The sequence below is a fragment of the Bubalus bubalis genome, chromosome 12 (genome assembly GCF_019923935.1).
Source record: "Bubalus bubalis isolate 160015118507 breed Murrah chromosome 12, NDDB_SH_1, whole genome shotgun sequence".
Taxonomy (NCBI): Eukaryota; Metazoa; Chordata; class Mammalia; order Artiodactyla; family Bovidae; genus Bubalus; species Bubalus bubalis.
Window position 1 is genome coordinate 104,081,493 of NC_059168.1, and position 26,132 is coordinate 104,107,624.

The window sequence follows — 26,132 nt, forward strand, 5'->3', positions numbered from 1 at the left end:
CTTTCCTTCCAAGGAGTAAGCGTCCTTTAATTTCACGGCTGCAGTCACCATCTGCAGTGATTTTGGAGCCCCAAAAAATAAAGTCTGACACTGTTTCCACTGTTTCCCCATCTATTTCCCATGACGTGATGGGACCGGATGCCAGGATCTTCGTTTTCTGAATGTTGACCTTTAAGCCAACTTTTTCACTCTCCTCTTTCACCTTCATCAAGAGGCTTTTTAGTTCCTCTTAACTTTCTGCCATAAGGGTGGTGTCATCTGCATATCTGAGGTTATTGATATTTCTCCCGGCAATCTTGATTCCAGCTTGTGCTTCTTCCAGTCCAGCATTTCTCATGATGTACTCTGCATATAAGCTAAATAAGCAGGGTGATAGTATACAGCCTTGACGTACTCCTTTTCCTATTTGGACCCAGTCTATTGTTTCATGTCCAGTTCTAACTGTTGCTTCCTGACCTGCATACAGATTTCTCAAGAGGCAGGTCAGGTGGTCTGGTATTCCCATCTCTTTCAGAATTTTCCACAGTTTCTTGTGATCCACACAGTCCAAGGCTTTGGCACAGTCAATACAGCAGAAATAGATGTTTTTCTGGAACCCTCTTGCTTTTTCCATGATCCAGCAGATGTTGGCAATTTGATCTCTGGTTCCTCTGCCTTTTCTAAAACCAGCTTGAACATCAGGAAGTTCATGGTTCACGTATTGCTGAAGCCTGGCTTGGAGAATTTTGAGCATGACTTTACTAACATGTGAGATGAGTACAATTATGCATTAGTTTGAGCATTCTTTGGCATTGCCTTTCTTTGGGATTGGAATGAAAACTGACCTTTTCCAGTCCTGTGGCCACTGCTGAGTTTTCCAAATCTGCTGGCATATTGAGTGCAGCACTTTCACAGCATCATCTTTCAGGACTTGAAATAGCTCAACTGGAATTCCATCACCTCCACTAGCTTTGTTCGTAGTGATGCTTTCTAAGGCCCACTGGACTTCACATTCCAGGATGTCTGGCTCTAGGTCAGTGATCACACCATCGTGATTATCTGGGTCGTGAAGATCTTTTTTGTACAGTTCTTCTGTGTATTCTTGCCACCTCTTCTTAATATCTTCTGCTTCTGTTAGGTCCATACTATTTCTGTCCTTTATCGAGCCCATCTTTGCATGAAATGTCCCCTTGGTATCTCTAATTTTCTTGAAGAGATCTCTAGTCTTTCCCATTCTGTTGTTTTCCTCTATTTCTTTGCATTGATCGCTGAGGAAGGCTTTCTTATCTCTCTTTGCTATTCTTTGGAACGCTGCATTCAGATGCTTATATCTTTCCTTTTCTCCTTTGCTTTTTGCTTCTCTTCTTTTCACAGCTATTTGTAAGGCCTCCCCAGACAGCCATTTTGCTTTTTTGCATTTCTTTTCTATGGGGATGGTCTTGATCCCTGTCTCCTGTACAATGTCACGAACTTCAGTCCATAGTTCATCAGGCACTCTGTCTATCAGATCTAGGCCCTTAAATCTATTTCTCAGTTCCACTGTATAATCATAAGGGATTTGATTTAGGTCATACCTGAATGGTCTAGTGGTTTTCCCTACTTTCTTCAATTTAAGTCTGAATTTGGTAATAAGGAGTTCATGATTTGAGCCACAGTCAGCTCCTGGTCTTGTTTTTGTTGACTGTATAGTGCTTCTCCATCTTTGGCTGCAAAGAATAAAATCAATGTGATTTCGGTGTTGACCATCTGGTGATGTCCATGTATAGAGTCTTCTCTTGTGTTGTTGGAAGAGGGTGTTTGCTATGACCAGTGCATTCTCTTGGCAAAACTCTACTAGCCTTTGCCCTGCTTCATTCCGTATTCCAAGGCCAAATTTGCCTGTTACTCCAGGTGTTTCTTGACTTCCTACTTTTGCATTCCAGTCCCCTATAATGAAAAAGACATCTTTTTTGGGTGTTAGTTCTAAAAGGTCTTGTAGGTCTTCATAGAACCGTTCAACTTTAGCTTCTTCAGTGTTACTGGTTGGGGCATAGACTTGGATTACTGTGATATTGAATGGTTTGCCTTGGAAATTAACAGAGATCATTCCGTCATTTTTGAGATTGCATCCAAGTACTGCATTTTGGACTCTTTTGTTGACCATGATGGCTACTCCATTTCTTCTGAGAGATTCCTGCCCACAGTAGTAGATATAATGGTCATCTGAGTTAAATTCACCCATTCCAGTCCATTTTAGTTTGCTGATTCGTAGAATGTCGACATTCACTCTTGCCATCTCTTGTTTGACCAATTCCAATTTGCCTTGATTCATGGACCTGACATTCCAGTTTCCTATGCAATATTGCTCTTTACAGCATCGGACCTTGCTTCTATCACCAGTCACATCCACAGCTGGGTATTGTTTTTGCTTTGGCTCCATCCCTTCATTCTTTCTGGAGTTATTTATCCACTGATCTCCAGTAGCATATTGGGCCCCTACTTACCTGGGGAGTTCCTCTTTCAGTACCCTATCATTTTGCCTTTTCATACTGTTCATGGGGTTCTCAAGGCAAGAATACTGAAGTGGTTTGCCATTCCCTTCTCCAGTGGACCACATTCTGTCAGATCTCTCCACCATGACCCGCCCGTCTTGGGTTGCCCCACGGGCATGGCTTAGTTTCATTGAGTTAGACAAGGCTGTGGTCCTAGTGTGATTATCTCCTCCCGGCGGCCGCCCCTGACCTTGGACTTGGGTAGCTCTTCTCGGCCGTTCCTGTGCCATCGCAGCCTGGCACTCTCAGCCGCTGCCCCTGACCTCGGATGTGGGGTAACTCTTCTTGGCCGCCCCCTTCGGGCATGGTGTCCTCCAGGCTTCTGTCCCTGACCTCGGACATGGGGTAGCTCCTCTCGGCCGTGCTCAGTGCGCCGGGTGCAGCCGCAGCCGCCGCCTAGGAGATCCAACCAGTCCGTCTTAAAGGGAATCAACCCTGAATATTCATTTGAAGGACCGATGCTGAAGCTGAAGCTCCAGTACTTTGGCCATGTGATGCGAAGAGCTGACTCATTTGAAAAGACTCTGATGCTGGGAAGGATTGAAGGCAGTAGGAGAAGGGGATGACAGAGGATGAGATGGTTGGATGGCATCACTGACTCAATGGACATGAGTTTGTGCAAACTCTGGGAGTTGGTGATGGACAGGGAGGCCTGGAGTGCTGCGGTCCATGGGGTCACAAAGAGTCAGACACGACTGAGTGACTGAACAACAACAAGTTTACAAGACCCAGGAGATGGAAGACGGGCAGTGGAGGGCCGCGGCTTCCTCCTGCCAGGACCGCGGGGGCAGGATGGAGGAGAGCAGCGGGTGGTCACAGGCATCCGTGCACTCCGCGAGCTAGAAGGGTCTAGCTTGGGCGCCAAATATCAAGCTTGTGAGAATTAAAAACAAGTTAAAGCTAAATGAACGAATCCATAAAAGTAAAAGCAGGCAGAATGACAACCAACAGGGCATAAGCAAGGAATGCTAAGAGAAGCCAGGTGGTTAATTTCAAGAGTCCTCTCTCTCCTATCAAAATACTCCTACAAGTTGCCTGAAAACGCGCGGCATGTGGTGATGGGCACCCCGGACCCAAGCGTGGAGCCGGAGGTGAGGGAGACGGGCAGGCGGCGGGCAGGCCTGGGCCACACAGGCTCACGTGCCAGAGGCTGGACAGGGTGGCGGGCCCTCGGAGGCAGCCTGGCGGGGCTACATGTCGGTTCCCTCCGCCTCTCCCTCAGCACCTGACCTCAGGCCAGCCCTTCAGCCTCTCAGCCTCAGTCTCCCCATCTCTGAAATGGGACACAGCAGTGCCCACTCAGCAGCGTCACACTGGGGGGCAGGGAGAACTCTGGTGGCCGGACATCCCGGCTTCACCGACGGGGCAGAGGCCGCAGGAGCCCGTGGGAGACCTGCTGGGTCTCCTTCCCCAGGCACAGCTGCCCTTCTGCTCCAGCAGGATGCCATCTGTCAGCCTGGCTCTGGGGCAAGCGGCACGGAGGGGAGCACCACCCACCCACACATGCCCCGCGGCAACTCAGCGAGCCTCAGGGGCTGTTCGCTGGCACTGACCATGCTGGCCCGTGCTGACCACAGCAGCAGCAGAGGAGGGACTGGACAGAAGAGCCCCACGGTGAGGACAACCCAGCGCCCCAAGAGGGGGCTGTCCCTCTATTACCAAAGCCCCTCTTCAGATGTAGCTTCCCTGGTGGCTCAGCGGGTGAAGAATCCACCTGCAATGTGGGAGACCTGGGTTTGATCCCTGGGTTGGGAAGATCGCCTGGAGAAGGGAAAGGCCACCCACTCCAGTATTCTGGCCTGGAGAATTCCATGGACTGTATAGTCCATGGGGCCGCAGAGTCGGACACGACTGAGCGACTTGCACTCTCACTCTCCCGATGACGGGATGAATGGGCCTCAGACTTGTCGGGCGCCGCCTTCACACTCTGTAACTGGATGTACCCCAAGCCCCGAAAAACCTTTTGCTGATGATGCTGCATCTCTGATTGGTTGGCCTGGGCAGCCTCCCTGCCGTGGAGGAGACTCGGGCTGTTCCCTCCCACCGGCCACAGCTGGGAGCAGAGAGCAGGACTGGCCTGACCCCAGAGCTGGGCAGGGGGTCACATCCCCCACACCATTGGCCGCACTGGGACGTCCATTGTGTTCCAGGGCATTTTTCAATACCCTCAACATGCCTTCCGCACATGGATAAATCCCAGTGCAAAGCATGACACGATCTCCTTCCCTGTCTAAAAACGAGCTGATAGCGTTACACAGCTGCCTGATAAATGTTTCATGGCGGCACTTGCTGAGAAGGCAGCCTTTGATTGTTTTCCTTGTTACACAGTGAAGTGATCTTCGCTCCCTCGAGGGGAGGACAGGCCTGGGGTTGGGGGGAGCTGGGGCTCCAGGGCACGTGGACATTTTTACAGCCCCACAACTGAACGCCATCGGGGACATGGAACCCACCAGTGAGGACACCCCTGTCCACCTACAGCCCCTGATAACCGGGGGGCAGGTCCCTGAACCCCAAGCTCCCTGCCAGCCGCTGGCCTCCGCCTCGGCCTTCAGGCCTTGACCTGCAGGGGCTGTGCGAGGACCAGGTCAGGGGTGGGGTGGGGTGTGGCCAGCCTTTAGGAGGGGCAGCTTTGTGCCCCCACACAGAGGGGACCCGCCTATCTCAGAGATCACTCCTCGGCAAAACCCACACCCTGGGCTTGAAACAACAGGAATTCATTCTCCCGGGGCTGGGAGGCTAGAAATCCTATATCAAGATGCAGGCACGGCCAGCGAGGTTTTAGAGGAGGAGCCCGCCGGACTCGCTCAGCTCCTGGTGGTCCAGACAGTGCTAGGCTTCACAGCATCAGGCTAGCCTCTGCCTCATCTCCCCGTCCCTCTCCCTCCCCTGTCCCCCGTCCCACCCCATCCCTGCGGCACCCCCACCCGGTCCCCATGTCCCCTGACCCCTGAGGGGGTGAGACGGGCCAGACAGAGCCCTGCCCCTGCCTGCTCCCTCGTGAGGGGGCCCAACCTCACAACGTGCAGCCCCTCTGAGGCACAAGGCGCCCCCCACCCACCCAGTGACAGCCGGTCACCAGCCTCAGATGCCACTTCAGCCCCGAGAGCCTTGAAACAAAACTGACCAGGCCTAACGGCCCCTCCTCCCCCGCCCTCACCTCACCTCCTCCAAGGCCTTCCAGACAGGAGCGCCCGCCCTTCCACTCCTCCCTTCTAGAACTTTCTATGGATCTCCCCCCCAGGAAGGGTGGGGAACCCTTCAGGCACCACTGCCCCAGCAGGTGGGATCCTCCATTCAGGTGTGACATGCTTGGGAATGATATTCGGGGCAGTGGGGAGGGAAGCGGGGTGACTGCAAACACCAAGCCACAGCCACACACCTCAAAGGGATGAAATGTATGTTCTGTGAATTTTACTGCAATTCAGTAAAAAGCCAGAGAGCAGGAGGCTGGGCCAGGTTAGGACCAGGGAGTCAAAGACAGAGGCTTGTCCCGGCTTGCAGGAGCGCTCGGGTCCCCTGAAGACCCAGAGCCGAGCCCACCACGCGGGCCCCACAGGGCCCGGGGCCCCACCACGGCCCCGCACCGGATCCTCAGGCCCACACCCACGTGCCTCCCCAGCACCAGCGCCGCTCTCACAAAAGCACCTCAAACAGCTCGCGTTTACTACCTTGCGGATCCAGATGTCAGGAGTCTACAGTGGGTCTCACGGACTCAAATCAAGGGGTCGGCAGGGCCGGCTCCTTCCGGGGGCGCCAGGGGAGAACCTGACCTTTTCACAGCTTCTAAGATGACCCGCATTCCCTGGCCTGTGGCCACACCTCTCCAACCTCCTTCCTCTGACTCTGACTCGCCTGTCTCCTCCTTATGTCTACAGGTGAAATTCCATCTATAAAACTTCACCTGCAGAGAAGCTTTTCCCAGTCTAGACACAGGGTCTAGGGGCTAGGAGGAGGGTACATCTTTTGGGGGGCCACCTTTCAGCCAGCAGCCCGCGGGTGGCACAGGGTGTCTGGGGCAGCACGAATCACTCTGCACAGGGCACAGGCTCACAGCAACCTTGGGTGGCAGGGGGACCCTTCCCCGCCCACAGAAGAGCCAGAGGGTCCAAGAATATCCCTGCCTAAGACCACTCAGCAAGCGGGCGACTGAGAGATGAGACCTCCAAGGGCTGAGGGTGCCCTGGTCTCACCGTTCAATTTCAGGCCCAGAGAGGGTCCGCCCTTTGCCATCTCCTCCTTCCCAGGCATTCAGAGCCATGATGACCCCCAGACAGGACATCCTTCAATCTGGAGGGCCAGCTCCGGCTGTGACGAGGACCCCCATCCCCACACACCGGGCTGAATGACTCCCCATGGACTTCCCCACCATCACTGCTGGTCCCCCAGCCGGCACCGGGGTGGGGTGCTTAGATTAAGTCTCCTATTCATCACAACTGGGGCTTTTGTGGAAGATCAGCTCATGGCACACGGAGCAAGGGTGGTGAAAATGGTCAGTTTTTAAAGGAGCACGTTGGGCTCCTCTCCAGCCACGAGAGAAGCGCGGGAGAAATTCGTTAGGGCTGTGGGCTTGGTCTGCGGGTTTTCAAAACAGAGGAGTCTAGCTAGAGGAACCCCTCTTGCTAATTACTGACACCATGAAATGCTCTCAAGCGAACAGCAGAGTCAGGGTTCTGTGTGAGTGTGGCTCCAGGCCGTCACATCTCCTGTGAAACCCTCGGCCTGCGCGGAACTGCTCAAACGCGTCCCGCTTGGGAGCGGCCGGAGCCCACCTCCCAGGCCCAGGGAGGGTGAGCTGCGGGGTGTGCCAGAGGGTCTGTCCCCAGGCGCTGCGAAGGGAAAGGACCCCGGGAAAGTTCTGGACTGGGGCTCAGACAGGGAGGGAGAAACACGGGTGAGACGGAGCCCGGGGCACATTCAGTGATCAGGGCGAGGGGGAGACGCAGGCGAGCCGGGCAGCGCTTCCCGCAAAGGCGCTGCTCCGGTCAGCAGGTCCCGTCCCCGCCTCTGGTCCGCAAACACCTTCCCGGCCCCCTCACTTCCTCCCCCACGTGCAATAAAGGGTTAATGCAGCAGCCCTAGGCTGCCCACACCCTGTGTGTCCAAGGAAGCTCTGGCCTGGCTCCCGAGAGGGACCTCTGAGCCCCTGGGACATCCTGCTGATTAAAGCATCTCTGCCTACCTGGGCGGGGTGGGGGAAGCGCCCAGGCCAGGCCAGAGGGTCTGTGAAATGATGGGGTTTATGGGGGACCTCAGGCCCACAGTATCAGCTGGACCTCTCCAGGGGCTGGAAGCTAAGGTCACCCCCACAGGGCAGTTAGCCATGCCTACATGACCCACACCCAATGAGAACCAGGGCACCGCAGCTCAGGGGCCTCCCTGGCTGGCAACTCCCATCTGTGACGTCACACATCATCCTGGGGGAGTTCAGCGCTGTCCGTGCAAGTCCTCGGGGCGAGGAGGCCCGGAAGTCTGTGCCTCGTCTCTCCCGGGCTCCAGTCTATGCGCCTTTTCCACCCGCTGACCTGGACCTGCCTCCTTTCGCTGTAATCGACCAGAACCCTGAGGACAGCGGCTTAGCTGAGTCCTGTGAGTCCTCAGGCCCAAAGGTGGTCTCGGGGCCCTGACAGGCCCAGTGACATCATTACAGCAAACTGGGATATGTACTGAGCCCTCCTGCGGGCCAACGCCGACCTTGGGGTTCAGCCTCACCTGAATGAACCCTGAGACATCCCCTGGGTTTACCCCACTCCCACCAGCTCCGCAAGGAGCTGCCCACACGAGGCGCATAGCCCACCAGACTGGAGCCAGCTCTCAGCCGCTCCGCAAGCTAGACCGTTGCTCTCTGCTCACTGTCGCCCTAGGGGCTGGGGTCTTCATTCCCCATCCAGGGGGCCACTGTGCCCACATGCTGCCCGGAAGAGAGAGGGAAGAAGGTGCATTTCCAAATCCACGGGCTAGCCTCGGAGAGCTAGCCTCTGCCCACCCAGCGCAGGAGCGGCTGGGGAGGCACCTGTGTCGTGGGGCAGGGGCCCTGGGACTGCGGGGTCGGAGGGGTCAGGGGAGATGGGGAGACAGAGCTGAGAAGGCCAGGGCACCGCCCGGCCCCCCAGGGACCTCCACACTGATCAGAGGTCACCTGTTTGCTCTCAGGCCCCTCACCACTTTCTAAGCCACCAGCAGACTCCCTGGCCAGCTGTTAGCCCCAGGGAAACCGAGGCTCCGGGAGCCAACAGACAGGGCAGTCATGGCCTCGGCCACGGGCCTCTTGCCCCCTAGTGCAGGGCATGGGGAGCCTGACACTGCGCTCAGCCCACCACGGGACCTCGTCCGCCCCAGGAGCACCCCGGGCTCCCCGACACCAGGCCCCCGACCAGGAGGATGTTTACGAGATGGGGAGAAAAGATCACACACTCGAGTTATGTGACAAAGCAGATAAAATGACTTCTGTGGCATGAACTCCATTCCTGCCTACACACATGCGTAGACACGCACACAGGTGGAGGACACGCTGAACGGGGCGGCGGCACCCGGAACGCAGCCTGTCATCCAGGCTAGTGGGGCAAAGAACAGACGACCGTTTCTCGGAAAAACACAAACAAGAAAACACACGAACTGTCTGTGTATCCAACAATGATTCACTTTTTAAAACTAAACATTTTTAAACAGTCCCGGGTACAGACAAAAGCTACATTGAAAACCAACCCACGCAGCTGGGGGCCTCACGGGCAGAGCGACGCTCTAGAATGTGGGCCAGGAGGTGGTACAGGGGTTTCATCCTAACGTTATGCTTTACACCCTAAACGTGTTACAAATATTCTCGAATATGTGTTTAATAGCAGTGTAACATTTTTAAACAGCCTGTCCTTCATCTGACATTTAAAAAAATCCTCAATTCAGTGGAACTTCTGAGTCTTTGGAGAACCCAACAGGAAAAGAGGTTCTGGGTGGGTTCCCCAATATTTGCATCTGTTCCCATGACTCTCTGGACCTGGGCAAAGAGCGCACCAAGGGGCCCGTTGCAGTGGGCATCCTGGGTTTGGGATCCCAAGTCCACGAGCGTGCAGGGACCCCCATGACAACACCAGGGGGGAGCCCTTCAGAGTTGAGCCACTCTCAGAAGGTCACCCGTACGCACCCAGGTGAGACCCCCAGTCCCTGTATCCTCAGGAGGAGTCATCTCTGCCTTCTGAAACCTCTCTCTCCCACCCCGCTGGCCCACGACCCAGGGACACCAGGGGAGGCAGGTCCCAGGCTTGAACCCCACTGGGTGTGGAAGCTGGTCTCCCTGACCCCGATCTGAGGGTCAGAATCTGCAACGACCAGGTCTCAACCGGGGGCTGCCCTCCCCTGTCCCCTGTGGCCGGCATGCCCCCATCCCCACAGACGCCTCTGCCCCCTCAGTCCCAGGGTTCCCCACCCCCCAACATCCATGTGTCAGAGATCAGACCCAGCGCCATGGATTCTCTGCAAATCCAAGCAGGATTAAAGCCAAGGTTGGGGAGACTCCTGCGGGGGGGGGGGGGGGCCACAGCCTCAGGCAGGCCCCCTGGCTCAGCCCCATCTCCACAAACAAACACCGCTACTTCATTGGAGGCAAAACCCAGGTCTGACGTGTGGAGAGGGCATTTAGGTAGGCGATGATCTGCGAAAGGATTAATTTGCTGATCTTATTACCTAAATCGAAAGAGATTTTGCAGCCATCAGAAACAGGCTTGCAAGATTTCCCGGGTGTGAGCTAAAGTCTCGCTCCTCCTCCCCACCCCTTCCAGCCGCCGCCAACAGGCAACCCGACAACACGCTGAAAATTCATGAGAAAGACCCGGGCCGAGGGTATCCGTTCAAGACTCCAGGATCTGTGACAGGGCACACGGGAGGCAGACGAAGACGAAGAGGTGGGCGCCCTGCTGCGTGCTCCGCGAAGCTCACCTGATCCCTTTGTTCTGAGCCAAGTTGTGCAGGGAGAGTCTTGACACGGCGGAGATGACCTGCGAGGGGGAGACGAAAAGACGCTTCTGTAATTTCATGAGAAAGCCGGAAGTCGTCACAAAACGGTAATGAAGTGTTTTGTAGATGTCGAGAACGGTTACTAAAGCATTTTTCATTTCAGGAAAAAAAAATAGGAAAAAAGCAGAGCATAAGATTTTTTAGGCAAGACACCTGCTCTGCATTTGCTGTGCAGGGTGCGTCGTTTCGGGGCACTAATATTTGCTGAGGGCCACATGCGCCCGGCGCATGCCCCGGAGCCCAGGCCTGGCTCACAGCCCCCCGCCATCTCCTGCCCGTCGGCCACTCGCTGAGCCCCGCTCTCCTCTCCCCCAGGAGAGGGTCTGCCCCATCGGGGCCGCCGCAGGTGTGCACACACATCACGACCACACAGGGCTCCCCCCAGGCTCCTGCTCTGGAAGGCACCATGTGATTTAATAATAACTCCTGTCTCGGTGGGTGCTGACCCATTTCACAGGCGGGGAGACAGAGACCCAGAGACGTCAAGTGACTTGCCTAAAGTCACACAGCAGCCCGGAGCGCAGCGTAGGCGCACACATCCCAGCGGAGAGCTCCCTTCCCTCCCAGCCCCTCCAATCTTTCCATATGGACCATTTAAACAGATGCCCAGCTAGCGAGGGGGTCAGGGTGTAGAGGGAAAACAAAGAGCCCCAGGTTCAGGTCGCACAAGGGGATCCCAGGAGGCTCTCCCCGGATGGACAGATGTGTCAAAGTCCTGGGGTCCCTGCCCCAGCCCAGTCCTCCCCTGTAACCAGCCCCCTCCAAACAGCAGGACCCACCTGGCTCCCAGCCTCAGAGGCCTCAACACGGCCAGTCCACAGACCTTCAGATGACCGGGGCAAGTAAGGACGAGACTCCACAGATGGTCACGGGGAAATGGGGGCCAGGCGAGAGCACGGCTGACCCCGAACACAGAGCGTTACACGCTCGAGCGTGACTCGCGGGTCACCCAAGCTGCTCACGATTCCCAGCGGGACTGACGGGGAACGTGCTGAGAGAGCCCACGCACCACGGAGGCAGAGAGACAGGCCTCGACTCTGAGAGCCTCCTGCATGTGCACAGGTGTGTTTGTGTGTGTGTGCCCCCGCACACGTGCATCTGAGGTCAGGGGATGTGAACACGGCCTGTGATGACCACTGGCTACATTCACAGACACCCTCTGCTGGGCGCTGGTGCCCAAAAACTGAGCCCAACGAGCCTTTCACCTGCGTCATCCGGCGAATCCTCACACCCCTACGAGGCCGGCTGTGTACACCTGGGACTCGGGAAGCCCGAGGCCAGGTCACCTCCCCAAAGCCCCCCACCCGGGTCACACGCCTCAGACCTCCTGTGAGGCGGCTCTCCGTCCAGCGGCGGTTTTTTAGAAGTGGGGAGAGAGCCCTACACTGTACAGAAGGGCCCTTTCTCAGCTGGCGAGACGGCGGATTTGGCCAACAAGCTGCGCGCTGCGTGCTGACTTCCGGGAGGGGTTCTGTTTCAGGGGCCGGTTCGCACGGAAGTCATGAAGCCGAGGAGCAACAGGGCTCCTCTGTGCCTTCTCAGACAGGACTCAATGGGCCGACTGTGCAGCTGGCCCAGCCGGGGGCCCCCGCACTTGTGTGCGCCAAGAGGCCTTTCACAAATAACGAGTGACTTGGCTTCTGCTGTTATTCTTGGCTTTTAAGGGCTCTAAATATTTAGGAAGAACAAAAATTAAAGCAATATTGCTGGTGTCCTTACAGTCACTAGACAGAATGCTGAAAGTGTTGGGGCCCAAGGGTTTGGCAACTGGAGGGCACCGCGCCGCCCCCTCCTACACCTACCGTGGCAGACATCACCGGTCAACTGCTGCACTCCTCCACCCTGAGCCAGACACAACTCAGGATCCTGCCTGCAGAGTCCAAACAAGACACCAGCAACAGGTCGGCATCGGCTCAGAAAACAAAGCCTGCCTGCTGACCTGGGGTCGGGGCCGCGTCTCGTACGGTAGAGCCCAGGACAGCGGGGAGCTGCCACAGATGAGCGAGCCGAGGCCAGGAGACGGGTCCGTGTCCGTGGGTCCTCAGTCTCAGTGGACGGCGCGGCTTCTGCAGCTGCCGTGACCACAGCAAGCCTCTGCCCTGAGCTCTCAGCCGCTCTGCTCCAGGCTGAAGCCTGTCACTAGCGGTTAGTGAAGGGCTCTGGATTCCCGTCGCCAGACGGGGCCAGCTCCTTAAACGGGGTTAACCGTCCCAGCTCTGCCCAAGGCGCCCTGTCCCTTGCTGGTCCGTTCTGCACCTCTGTGCAGAAAGGGAAATCTCAGGTCTCACCTGGGGGGGGACCTGGCTCAGTGACCCGGGGCCCAGGGCAGGAGCTCCGGGGAGCAGACCCCTGAGAGCCGCGGGGTCAGATGAGGGGAGGGGCCCCCAGGTGTCACGAAGCACCCTAGTGGCTCCCGGAGGCACCTCTGGCCGGTGCCTTCCCCATCCTCCGGGTGAGAGCTGGGCTTCCCCAGAGGCATCCCTCTCCCATGATGATCAAAAACCTCCCGCTCACAGTCCCTGCCAGCTCCCCTGAAAACATAAATGTCAAAGGATGACATTTCCCCACCTTCCATCTCCCCTTCTCGTCTGCATCCCTGATAACGAGTGAAAAGACGCACAGCTGCTCGTCCTGCCCTCTCCCTCCCTCCCTCCACACAAAAGGCTCAGACTCCTGGGCTCAGGGACCCACCAGCAGCTCCCGCGGGGCCCTCGGAGCCTCAGCCCCGGTTCAGCAGAGGAACGTGTGTGCAGAGGCCGGGCGGGGAGTCAGCGGGAGGAGGGTGTGTGCCCACGGGGACCAGTCGTGCCGGGAGTGGACAGCTGCACGGCCAGCTCCCCAAAGCCACGGGTGTCCGCGCTGTTCACTCGCGTCCACCTCCCACCTCGACCGCGGCCTGCGGTGTTTCAGCCCCTTTCCTTGGTGAAGGAATGGTTCTGACAGTGCAGAGCCCGGGGCCCGAGGCCTGCACCCCGGGGGGCAGTCTCGCTGGGCCCCACCAGGCGTGGACTGCTCAGACCCCGAGGCGGCGCCCCGCCAGCCTGCATCCGGGCAAACAGACTGCCAGATACCACTGGCCAGTCGGCTTCCTCGCGTTCACGGGAGGAGCTTTAGAATGGAGGCTCCCAGGCTCAGCCCAGAGGGTGGTCGCTCCTCCTCAGAAGGTGCCCCCCACGGAGCAGGCGTGGGGCGAGGTGGGGGCGGGGACCGGAGTGGTCTGGGATGCAGTCAGATGGCTTGCTGGTGGGGAACAGCCTGCACCGTCCTGGGTTCACATCCGGCCACCGGCCTCAGTCTGCCTGCCTGTGAAATGGGGACGAGCGCACCCCTCCCGTGAGACTGCTGGACTCGCTGGAATGGGTGCCAGGCGTCTGGCCTGCACCAGGTGCTCACGGACGCCTGCAGCTGCGCGTCTGCACGACCAGGGGTCGAGGAGATCCACGCAGTGATTCAGGGTTGACTCACCCCCTCCACCTACTTGGGCTTCCTGGGTGGCTCAGCAGTAATGATTCTGCCCGCAGTGCAGGAGATGCAGGTTCGGTCGCTGGGTCGGGAAGATCCCCTGGAGGAGGGCATGGCAACCCACTCCAGTATTCTTGTCTGGAGAATCCCATGGACAGAGGAGCCTGGAGGGCTACAGTCCATGGGGTTGCAAAGAGTCGGATGTGACTGAAGAGACTTAGCACACACACAAGAACCCTGCCTTCACTCGGACGGAAACACAGGAAGAGGGGGAAAGGTCTGGTTCCAGCCTCGAGGCTCACAACTTTGTTGTGACTTCAAAAGAGAAGTTCAGGATGAGGGCTGAAAAGGCAGAGACCGAAGGCCAAGGGAGGGATAGACAGACAGGGGGTGGGGACTCTGCCTTTCAAAGGCAGCATCACTCAGAGGCCTCCAGGGGAGACAAGGTGGCAGGCCTGGACTCCGCAGCCCCTTGCCAAAGCCTCTGTTAAAACCTGGGGAAAAGCAGTCAGACAGCAGCCTTGCAGGCTGGGCCCCGAGTGGGCAGACTCAGCTGCAGGCTGCCCAGCTTGCCAGCCCTCCTCTGCTTGGGTCCCTGGGCTGCAGCAGTCGGCTTCCTGGTGGGGCAAGGGCTCTAACTCAGGGAAGGACTCACCTCCTACCTCTCCAGGGCAGGGTTTGCGAACTGCAGGCGCTGACCTGCCGGTGAGGCATAAACTCAGACAAGTCCCAAGGGCATTTTTTTCACTGAAGTAGGATGAGATAGGAACAGACAAGACAAGACAGACAATATTGGAAAAGAGAAGTAAAATACCATCTCATGGACATTATTTTCAGTCTAGAGGACACGAGTGACTTAGCTTTCCTGACTTATTCGCTCATCAAACATTCAATGCGCCCTGCGAAGTGCCAGCCCCGGGCCTTCTGGCCAGGTCGTAACAGAGGATGGATCAGGTTCAGGGACATTTTCAGAGCACCAAGAGCTCCAGGAGGCTCCCTCCCAGGAGATGGGGTGGACCAACATTGTGCCCCCATTTTACAGACAGGAATCGAGGCCCAGGGACCCACAAACTCGCTCAAGGTCATACTGCAGCAGCCATGACATCTGACCTTCAAAACAGGCTCCGAGCTGCCTCTTCACAGACGAGAAAGACTGCAGCTCACTGAGTTCATATGATGCCCTAAGACCGGTGACGCAGGGATGCTCGAGGAATGTTTGGGGATATGCGTGAGTGGATAAGCAGAGAGGTGGGTGGGTGGGTGGATGGTGTGTGGTTGGAGGGAAGGACGGATGGACAGATGGGTGGATGAATGGATGGGCAGATGGGTAGATGGACAGACAGGATGAACAGCAAAGATTCCGATGAGAACCTGCCTCCCAATCCTACATCTTAACTATAAGAACATGAGCTATCATCTATCAAGCCCTTACTAAGTGCCACGCGATATGCTATGATGAACATGACGTAAACATGGTTCCTGCATATAATATCTCTCCCCGACTCTCCACGCATCAGACGCAGACACTGGGGACTCGAGAGAACAAGGTCTGTGCTGGCCGCTGCCGCGCTCCCATCACGGGGGCCAGCAGTGGGCAAAGAAACCCCGAGCTCCTCTTCCAGGTCCCCTGCATGTCTCCCCGCAGTTACTGAGGTCCACCCGATGGGAGCAGACCTCCCAGGGGCTACTCTCAGGCACAGCTCACGAAGCTTCCCTGCTTCTGGGGCAACCTTGAAAGCCTCAGGTTAAAGGTGGCAAAGCCGCTATCACATTGGCTCCCAGAAGGCCTGCGCGACACAAGAGGCCACGCACGCACGCGTGTGCGCATGCACCGCACACCCGGCCCTCCCTGAACGGCCCCGCCGTCTCCGGTGGAAGCCGGCCCAGCCCAGGTGCCGCCTGCCCCGAGAGTGCCATCACCAGGCCGCGCGTCACTCTGCCCTGGCTCCACAGCACCGGGCTCTCGAGTTGTGGGATCTCAGTTCCCAACTAGGGACTGAACCACACAGCCCTGAACTGCAAGGTGGATTCTCAAGCACTGGACCAGCAAGTCCCTGCCCTGCAACTCAGGACGTGAGCCGAGGACCCCACAGAGATGACCCAGAGGAAGGATGGGCAGGGACCATCCTGGGACACACAACAGCCTTTGAAAGGGCTGACTGCCCAGTCGCTGGTCAGCTGGCGAGTGGGCGGGTCCGTCAGCCCCGCGTGGTCAGGGGGGTGCCCCGCCGTTCTGAGGAATCACTAAGCAGGAACGGCACAGACCAGGAAGACCCCCTTATCAGCCAGGACCAGGCATCACAGCACACAGCAGCGCCTCGGAGCCAAACGGCCAAGATGATCGCGCTCATTTAAATACGTTGCCCCGGAAACTCTCTATCTGCGGGGGAAATCTACAGCCAACACGGCTGCATATTCAGAAGCGAATCATCATAAATAGCGTTCTCTGGCTCAGCCGGCGTCGACCTGCTTTTTCTCTTTTTGTGTTGAAAGCAAGGTCAGGGACACCGGTGCCGCTGCCTTCAGATGACGAGCGGCGGCGAGGAGGGACCTGTGATGGACCATGGGCGCCCACGCTCCGTGTACAAACTCTGCCTCCAACAGGCCGGGAAACAAAAGCGGGTGGGGAACGCGGTCATCTCAGCCACCACCTTCGGCACGGCAGCACCCGGGGGCCCTACAGATGGGGTCTTCCTTCAAGGGAGCCAGAAGGAGGCTGGGAGATGGGAGGGGGCCGGACTCCAGGCCCCAAGACAGCGAAACAGCAAAATGAAAACCCACTCGTGGGGCCAGGTGACCGGTGGCAAGGGAGGGCGGTCTGCTCGTCCTTAGGGGGTCGGAGCTTCAGAGTGACTTAGGAGAACAAAAAAGGCTAACAAAAAAGAAAAGTCTATCAACATCTCGGAACTGGACACTGCTTTGTCCTGCCCTTGAACCAAGCTTTCAGTGAGACTTGAAACCACTCCCCACATCTAGCTTCCTTGTTTGGTGGGTCCAGATCAAGAAAAGACACTCAAATGCAGGGAGAAGACACCACCCTGAGCCTCAGGACCAGCACCAAGAGTCTCCACGCCTCGGGCTCTGCAGGTGCTGACGTCTGTGACAGGGACAGACAGAGGGCTGAGTGCCGACCTGTGGGGCCCCCGAGCCGGGTACCCTACGGGGCCTGAGCCGGTGGCCTTGCAGGGCCCTGCCCGAGGCGCACCTCCAGGGCAGTCAGCGCCTGCATGCCTCGGTCCCTCCGTGCGTGGACCCGGCCATCTCCACGGCCACCCGCCAGAAGGGCTGCTCGTCTCTGCAAGGTGAGGAAACTGAAGCCCAGAGGGTACGGTGACGTGACGGAGGCCTCACCGCTGGGGTCAGGGACCACGCCGGAGTCGGGCTCCTGAAACATACAGAAGGCCCCGCAAAAGCAGGGACACCAAGCGTCTGTCCTCGCCGCCTCCCCTGGGCCAGGAGAAAGCCTGAGCCCCCACTCACCCCGGGCGGGTGGTCACAGGGGACAGGCTGGCTCCGCTGCCAGCTCCGTCCTTCCTGCAACCGTCTGCCCCACCCGTCGGGCCCCAGTTTCCTGCTGGGAACGCGACCTGTTTACCCTGAGGGCTAGGAGCACGTCTACGAGTCCACGGCACACCGCACAGCCAGAGGAGGAGCCGAGCAGAAGCCCCCAGGGACGCCACAGCTGGAAACAGCCCTGGGCCAGGAGCATGGAGAGGAACCGACCTGGGCCCTGGAGACCAGCTGACTGCCACACTGAGCCCAAGAGGGGCGAGGGGCAGAAGGCAGGGGGCAGGGGCCACCGCATTCCGCCCCGTGTCCCCAGCCCTCAGCACCCACACCTTCTTTGTGTCTCTGAGGCCATGCGGGGTGGGGGCTGAGGTTTACTATCCCCTCCATCCTGACACCCTAGGAACAGCTGCAAGAGGAGGGCTGAGAGGCAGACCCCGCTCCCTGGCGCCATCCCCTCCCGGCCGCCCCAGCCAGCAGGGAGTGTGCCAGCCCAGCCCCGGCACCTCGAGGAGAAGCAGTCCCAGGACCAGTCGAGGCAGGAGAGGCCAGGGGCAGCGCTCCGTACGCCTGGGAGCCAGGCGAGGAGAGGCTGGGAGGGAAGCTGGGTCCAGGTGTCCTCATGGGGCACAGTGAAGGGCGGGAGAGGGTAGAGTGCCCAGAGCCCCCATCGCGGGATCCCTGCCACAGGCAGTCCGTCCAGGGGCCCCGGGCACTGACCGTCTGTGGTCCCTGATCTGCAACGTCGGGGCACAGGACTGGGAGGAGGACCGGGACGGAACCTGAACTAGAGCTCTTCCCGACCAGGAAGGTTTGCAGGAATCAGTCAGGAAACCGCAAGTCTGTAGCAGAAGGAGCTTAGCGACCGTCTGGTCCAGAGCCTTCACTCTGCAGACGGGAAACGTAAATGCCGGCTTGGGAGACACAAGCGATCGGCAGAGGCCTCCCAGGACCCTCCAGGCAGACACAGTGTGGGAAGCAGGGATCCCGTTTGGAGCGCAAGGCCCTGCCCTGATTGGCCTCGTGACAACCACTGCGGACTTGTGTCCAGCCTGCCCCGGCCAAGTCTTTACAAGGCTTATTTCTATTTAATGATTTAAACACCCCCTCCTCCTCCTCGCTGCCTCCACCAGGAGACATTTCTGCCGATTTTTCCATTTCACGGAGGAACAACTGCGGCTCAGGATTCACGGCTGAGAGGGGGTGAGAAGAGGTGGACCCAGCTCGTCCATCTGCCCGTGGGGCCCCAGATCTTCAGCCCAGCTCCGCCCCGAAAGGCGGGCTCATCCAGCCCCGATTGGAGGCCAACAGACAGCAGCCTCGCCTCCAGGCATGAGAGCAGGGTTGCTAAGTGAGGCCCTGAGGCTCCTGAAGCTGAAGTTCAAATCCTTTGGCCACCTGATGCGAAAAACTGACTCACTGGAAAAGACCCTGATGCTGGGAAAGATTGAGGACAGGAGGAGAAGGGGCAACAGAGGATGAGATGGTTGGATGGCATCACCGATGCGATGGATAAGTTTGAGTAAACTCCGGGACTTGGTGATGGACACGGAGGCCTGGTGTGCTGCAGGCCATGGGGTCGCAAAGAGTCGGATGTGACTGAGCGACTGAACTGAACTGAGGTTCCCGGGGGCCAGGAAGCGCATCAGACCACAAGGTGGCTCAGGGAGCTGGAGGAGTGGGTCGTCCCGGCCACTCACCGTCTGTGAATGCGGCTTCCCCCTCCCCCTCGACACCCCTCCCTGTTATCACAGCTGCGAGGGAGCGGGCTGGGCCTGCCCTGCCCCATCTGGCAGGTAAGAGGTGAGCCGAAGGCATGTCAAAACGTAGGCGGTATCTCAAACCCAGCCGCAGACAGGCAGCGGCACGGCTCCCCACTGATCCGAGGCGAGGCCGCCCAGCAGCGTGAGTCACTGCCCAGAAGGCACCAGGATCCCAGGGACAGGACTAGACGCCCCGCCCAGGCCTGGGATGCCCATGCACTTTACAGAACAGCGTGGGGAGGCGGAAGGACGCCCAGCCCCAGGCGAGGGCCTCCCCCTCCCCAAAGGCCCCCACTGCACTTTCCCTTCTCATCCTGGGGAACCGAGGGGCCAGACGGCAGGCGTCTACACAGCCTGCTCCGGGAGCGGGTCCCCGTGGCCCCGCCCAGCTGCGACTGCCTCTGCTGTTACACCGATTCCTGTCTCAGCACGGGTGGTTTGTCTCCAGCACAATCCCATGGGGTCAGGACCATCGCCCCGCCTTTCCAGATGAGGAAACCGCGGCCCCGACAGGCGCCCTCACTTGCCGGGGACCACCTGTAAGAGGCGGCCCAGGCTGGCTGAGCCCAGGCCCCTCTGAGAGGCGGCATCTTCATCTGCACTCCATCCTCACACTTGAAAGAGCTGCTGAGAAACAGGGAGTGGATCCTGTTTCCCTCCATCCCCTCCCAGAACCGCAGCTGGGGGCACCAGTGCTGGGGCGGTGGCTGTCCCCAGCACACAAACCCAAGGGTGCCCAACCACAGTCCCCAGGGCTGGGGACCCACACCCCCTGGCAACCTGGCCCTGCCGCTGAGAGTCAGCCCACGAGCAGCGCTCAGAGTCACACCAGCCTCACAGGGGCCTCCTTGAAGGAGCCAGCACGCAAGTGGGCCTGAGCCCTGATCCCCAGCCTGAGCTCTGACCCTAGGCCCGAGCCCTGACCCCCAGCCCGATCCCTGACCACGAGTATGGTGCTGGGCTGCAAAGTTGCCCGCCTGGCTCACTGAATCCTCAGCCACATGAGAAGGTGATACTGTGCCCCGTGTCGGATAAAGAGACTGAGGGTCAGAGTGGTCACCTACACACTAACAGAGACAGCTGCAAACCTGTCTGGTGAGTGCCCCAGCCTCCGGTCTAAGCCTGACCCAGGAATGCCCCGCCCCCGCCTCGGCATTTCTGGCTCGAGGGCTCGGCTCTGGGCCGGCCCCATCCATCAAACCCCCGGCTGCTAATGGGGACGAGGTGACAGACGCCATTACCTGGAGAGGCCGATGGGTTTCAGAGCTGCTTCACTGCCCTCCCTGATTAATGGCCGTTTTAATGGGAAGGGGAACAAAAATTCTATCTTTTACACCATGGCAATAATTTTTCAATGCACACACTTATCTCTGAAGTGATGACTTAGTAACTCCGTTATTAACTGCTAGCACAACCCCAGTGCCCTGAGCAGCGTGACTCTCTCCACCCTCGCCCGCTCCTTGCTTCTGACGCCAGCGCCTGAAGAGCCTTGGGAGCTCTGGCCACCCTGCAGTATTTTCTCTACTTTCTCCCTGGGCATTCTGACAGCAAAGGAGGGTGCGGCTCTGCCCCCAGCTCCTGGAGCAGGGAAAGCTCTGCCTGCGCTGTGTTCACGTTCCCGGCTCTGCTGATACCCTGCAGGAGGGGAAGCAGGGATGTCAGGGGTGACGGTTGGCACCGGAGCAGCCACGGAGCGGTGTGAGGATGGTCCTGAGCAGCTACACAAGTTAGAGGGCAAAGTGCAAGCCCAAGTGTGTCCGTGGCTAGGTGGGTGTTTCTGGAACGATCTGATGGCACTGAGCATCCAGAAAGCCCGTGCTGAGTCTGACAAATGGCGGTCCCTGTCCATTCCCAGAGGAGAAGCAGATGCTGGGCATAGCTGAGTCCCAAGTGCCTCGCCTGAGAAACGGGGGCGACACACACCCTCGCGGCTGAGGAGGCCCCCACACTTTGGGTTCACTGGCACCACTTCTGCCCCTCCTGGGAGCGGCTCCCCCCTTCCACACCTCCAAGTCCACTGTGCTGGTCTGTCACTGGACAACAGCCAGCCTTCACTACGGACTGAATGTCTGCATCCCCCCAAACTCATGTACTGAAGCCCTACTCCCCGATGCGTTTGTTGCTGGAGGTGATTAGGTCATGAGGGTGGAGCCCCAAGAAGCGGATTAGTGCCCTTAGAAGAAGAGACTGGAGACGGTCTCTGTTTCTCGCCAACACCTGGGGACACAGAGACAGTGTTCACAGCATCCTGAGCTGATGAGACGGCCCCGGGGAGACCGTCCTGTGGACTGTGCCCACAGCCAGCCTATCCCCAGGAGGGCAGGGAGAGGTTTTCCAAACGGGTCCACAGAGCCGCAGGCAGGGGTGGGGAAGAGCTGCGGGCAGCCGCTGACCGTGGGCTGTGGGGTGCCCACTTCCCTTGCTCATGTGTCCTACAAGAGGGAGCTGGGCTCGGGGCCTCCGCCCAAGGTCTCCCCGCGGCCCTGGCCAGGCGCACCGTGCCTCCATCCCAGGGTTCCTGTGGCACAGCCTCCCACGGGGGCAGAGGGCCAGGCTTGGCACCACTAAACCTGGCTTTGTATCCAGCTGCAGTGTCCCCGCGGCCCTAGCAACGCCCTCAGCTCTCGAGGGCCCCGGCCTCGTCCGTAACGTGCCGATGATGACACGGCAGGGTTCTCCCTCCTCACCCGCACGGGCGACAAGGTTCAGCGAGCAGCAGGGCATGCCAAGCCCTGTGGAGGGACGAGAGGTCAGGGGGAGCTTCTGGAGCTCACAGGACCCAGCGCGCGCTCGGTGTTGCAAGGACAGGCACACCAGCAGGAGACCTAACCGAGCCGGGGGCAGGGGGCTCCAGGGAAGGCTTCCTGGAGGAGGTGCCACCCAACCTCAGACCTGAGGGGCGAACGGGACGTGGCTGGGTGACAGGCTAGCGTGTGTCAGAGTAAATGAGGCGCCCTGCCCACAGGACAGCCTGGCGCCTGACACTGCGGCGTGCAGCCGGCTCACCCCAACCACGAGGAACCCTCCCCTTCAGGAAGCAGAGTCAGAGCAAGACCCCTGCAGCCCGGCATCTTTGTCCAAAGGCAGCCCTCAGCGGGAAAGAAGCCTACGGTGACTCTCCCTCCCCGCGTGTGCTGATGGAGGAAGCAGCTGGAAAACGCGCCGAGCTCCAGACTGCGCCCCCCAAAGCGGTTTCCTCTCGACTCCTGCCTACTCCCGGCCCATCGGGGCCTTCCCGCACCAGCCACCGCACGGATTCTCTTCCTATTAATACTTGTGAGTAGGCTTCAAAGATGCATTTTCTTCCCAGAATAGATTCTCCGTGACCACAAGAGAGGAGCTGGCCCGGAGTGGAGGAGACAGAGCTGCTGCCTGGTGGGGAGGTGAGCAAGGACTCACCGGTGTCCCAAGGCCCCGGCTCGGCCTCCCCAGCCGGCCTCACGAGGGCCGTGCGAGGGACGCTGGCCCCAGCAGGAATCCGGTCCTTAAAACGCCTGTCTCACCCTGGAGGAGCCCATGGGCACATGAAAACCAGATGCCACGCGGGGCCCTGTGGAGCCCTGGCACAGAGAAGGACACGTGGGAGCTCCAGGAAGCGCGACAGAGCCGGGCCTTCAGCTTCGCTAACGCTCTCCGCTGGCTGATCAACGGCCACCAACGTCCCAAGCTGGAGGAGGAGGATGATGCCAAGGGCATACGCTGGCTGCGGGGATGGGAACGTCATCCTCTCAGTTTTCTGTGAATCTAAAGCTGTCCTGATAGCAGGCTCTGTTTGAGGGAGCTGCCCTTTGGTTGGGGTGCGGCGGGCAGCCCGCTTGGCCCCCTTGCCTGGCGGCTCTCCAGGACTCTGGTTGTGGAAATGGGGTCAGGAGGCAGATGACAACTCGGGGCCTGGATCCCTGAGGGTCCCTCCCTGGAGGTGTCGGTCCCCAGATGCTCCCGTGATAGAAGCCGCAGCCCCACTCCCAGAGGGGCTGTGGTTCAGGCACGTAACCGAGCGGCCTGGGGTGGCCAGGCCAGGCCCTGAACCCAGTCCAGCGGGCTCTTCCCACCAACAGCATGGCTGGAAGAATTACATGCCCATCAAACCACCTCCAAGACAGCGGGTCCAGACACCAAAGGGCACAGCCTTCTGCAGGCCGGAACCCTTGTATGCAAGTGGATGACACGCGACAAGGCCCGTCTACACCTGTTCTGGGTTGTTCTGTATCCACAAGCTTCCTCCCCAGAAGAAGGATGCTCGTCAGCAGCACAGAGGGAAAGGAGCTGCCCAGGTCAAGAACTCCGGGAACCCAGCCCCCCATTAGGGGGCACCGCTGACAGTCTGGGGGTGGGGGCGGCACAGAGAAAGGACCCACCGCCGGGTGAGCTCACCAGCAGCCCAGCAGAACCCACTGGGTCCCAGCGGCCCGTAAGGGCGGCCTGGAAGCCACACAGGACTTCAAGCCCCCCCACCCCCCACCACAGTGCATCTAACACCAAAGTGTATAATTTAACAGTCGATATTTTCATCCCAGACCGGAATTAATTATTTATTGTCCTATCAAAAGCAATTCTGTCTTCTGCACTGATTCAGATGTGGCAGCCCCTCCCCCGCCCTGGCTGGCATCCCAGCAGAGCCGGGGAAGACGGGTCAGGCCCCCAGCAGGCACTCGAAGAGCACCTGTGACGTGCCCGGCAGGCCCTGCTCCCTGGGGCGGAGCCGGGGCCAGGGTCACCGCATGGCGTGCGGTGCCCAGATTGCATCGGGGGTTCCAGGAGAGGACGTGAGGGTTTCAACCTATCCCAGCCCCTTAGCTGCTCCCACCCGGGATGCATCGTGAGAGACACGGAGCCAGGAGGAGGCGGTGGAGGTGGGGGCTGCTGGCGCAGCCGGAGGATAAGACCTCACAGATTTTACATGCGGCCGACAGAGCCCGCAGCCCTCTCCTCCTGGGATCGGCTGGGCCCTCCCCTCTCCTGGGCACAAGCCAGCTCCAGTCCTGGCCTTTGCCAGAGTCCCCACCGCTTCCCGCTGGCCGCCCCTCCCGCACGCCTCCCAGGTGTCCTCACGCGGCCCCTCCAGGTGCAAGGGGCTGGAGTGGACACGGCTGGGCCTGGCAACTGCGCAGGGCCAGCTATGGGGCTGGGACTTCCTAAGAGGTCCCGGCAAGGCCCCCAGGGAGAACTAGGGCAGGGCAGAGGAGAAAGACACAGAGCGGGGAGGCCTCAGGCCCCTGCCAAGGGGGGGCCCAGCCCATCCATGCCCCTCACACGTTGACTCGGGCTTCTGGCGTCCAGAACCGGGACAGACAGCTCTCTGGAGTTGTGAGCGCCTGGAGAATGGTCCCTGGCGCGGCCGCCACAGGGCACTGTGAAGGTCGCAAGGACAAAGACCTGCCATGTCAGCCTGCAGGGGTGGCCCTGCCAGCGCTCGGCTCAGAGGACGGGTCACCTGAGTCTGCTGCCGTTACAGCCAAGCCTGAGGGTCCCTCCAGAACCCACGTCCTTCCTGAGACCTCAAAATGTGACTTTGCTTGGAACAGGGGCCGCTGCGGTGTAATTAGTCACAACGCAGTCATTCTGGGGCGGGGTAGGCCCTTCACTTGATGTGACTGGTGTCTCCATGGGGACACGGGGAGATAAGGAGACGTGTGATAAGAAGCCCAGGCGGGAGGGATGCAACCACAAGACAGAAACCCCTGGAGTTGCCAGGAGCCCAAGGGACCCTCCCCCAGCGCCTGCAGAGGAAGATCACCAAGGGAGACCCGCCCCTGGAGCCTGCGGGTGGAGCTGACCCCACCAACACCTGGATCCGGGCTTCTGGAGTCCAGAACCGGGACAGACGGCTGTCTGGAGTTGTGAGCGCCCGGTGAGTGGCCCTTGGCACAGCAGCCACAGGACGCCACCCAGAGCTGAAGGTCGCAAACACTGGTCCAGGGTTGAGAGTGCTGACTGCTTGGGGGTTAGAGCACCACACCGGAGCTGCTCCAGGGGCCCCTGCAGCAGAGGCAGCCGGCGGCCCAGGAGGACAGCATGGCTTCACCCGGGGAGGAGACGGGGCTGGTGCATCTGAGTGACCCAGCACGTGTGGTCCAGCTACGTGCAGCGGCTGAAGGGCATGTCCCTGCCAGTCAGGGCCTTACCAAACGTGGTCCGCTGGAGAAGGGAACGGCAAACCACGTCAGTATTCTTGCCTTGAGAGCCCCATGAACACAATGAAAAGGCAGAAAGATAAGACACTGGAAGATGACCCTCCCAACCCCCAGGTCGGTAGGTATCCAGTGTGCTACTGGGGAAGAGCAGAGAAATAGCTCCAGAAAGAATGAAGCAGCTGGGCTAAGGCAGAAATGATGCTCAGTTGTGGACGTGACTGGCGGTGAAAGTACAGTCCGACGCTATAAAGAGCAATATTGCATAGGAACCTGGAATGTTAGGTCCATGAATCAAGGCAAATTAGATGTGGTCAAACAGGAGATGGCAAGAATGAACATCGACCTTTTAGGAATCAGTGAACTAAAATGGACTGGAATGGGTGAATTTAACTCAGATGACCATTTATCTACTACTGGGGCAAGAATCCCTTAGAAGAAATGGAGGAGCCCTCATAGTCAACAAAAGAGTCTGAAATGCAGTACTTGGAGACAAGCTCAAAAACAAGAGAATAATCTATGTTCATTTCCAAGGCAAACCACTCAATATCACAGTAATCCAAGTCTGTCCCGACCAGTAACGCTGAAGAAGCTGAAGTTGAACAGTTCTATGAAGACCTACAAGACCTTCTAGAACTAACACCAAAAAAGACTCAGAGCACAGATTCAACTTTTCCCGGAGGCCCCTGCCTGGCACCCTGGGTCCCAGAGTCCCTGCATCCACCGAAGTGGGGCTGCTCCCACAGGGACCTCCT

The 26,132-nt window shown here is 58.9% G+C and overlaps 1 protein-coding gene across 4 annotated transcripts in view; it reads right to left on the reverse strand.

The window, feature by feature from the left end:
* Positions 1-26,132, reverse strand: part of VAV2 (vav guanine nucleotide exchange factor 2) — a 188,591-nt gene that overhangs the window by 78,010 nt on the left and 84,449 nt on the right. For all 4 annotated transcript variants that reach the window (XM_044926526.2, XM_044926527.2, XM_044926528.2 and 1 more), the window contains exon 3: positions 10,437-10,495. In XM_044926526.2, coding sequence (XP_044782461.2) covers positions 10,437-10,495 — 59 coding nt within the window. The remainder of the gene's footprint in view (positions 1-10,436; positions 10,496-26,132) is intronic.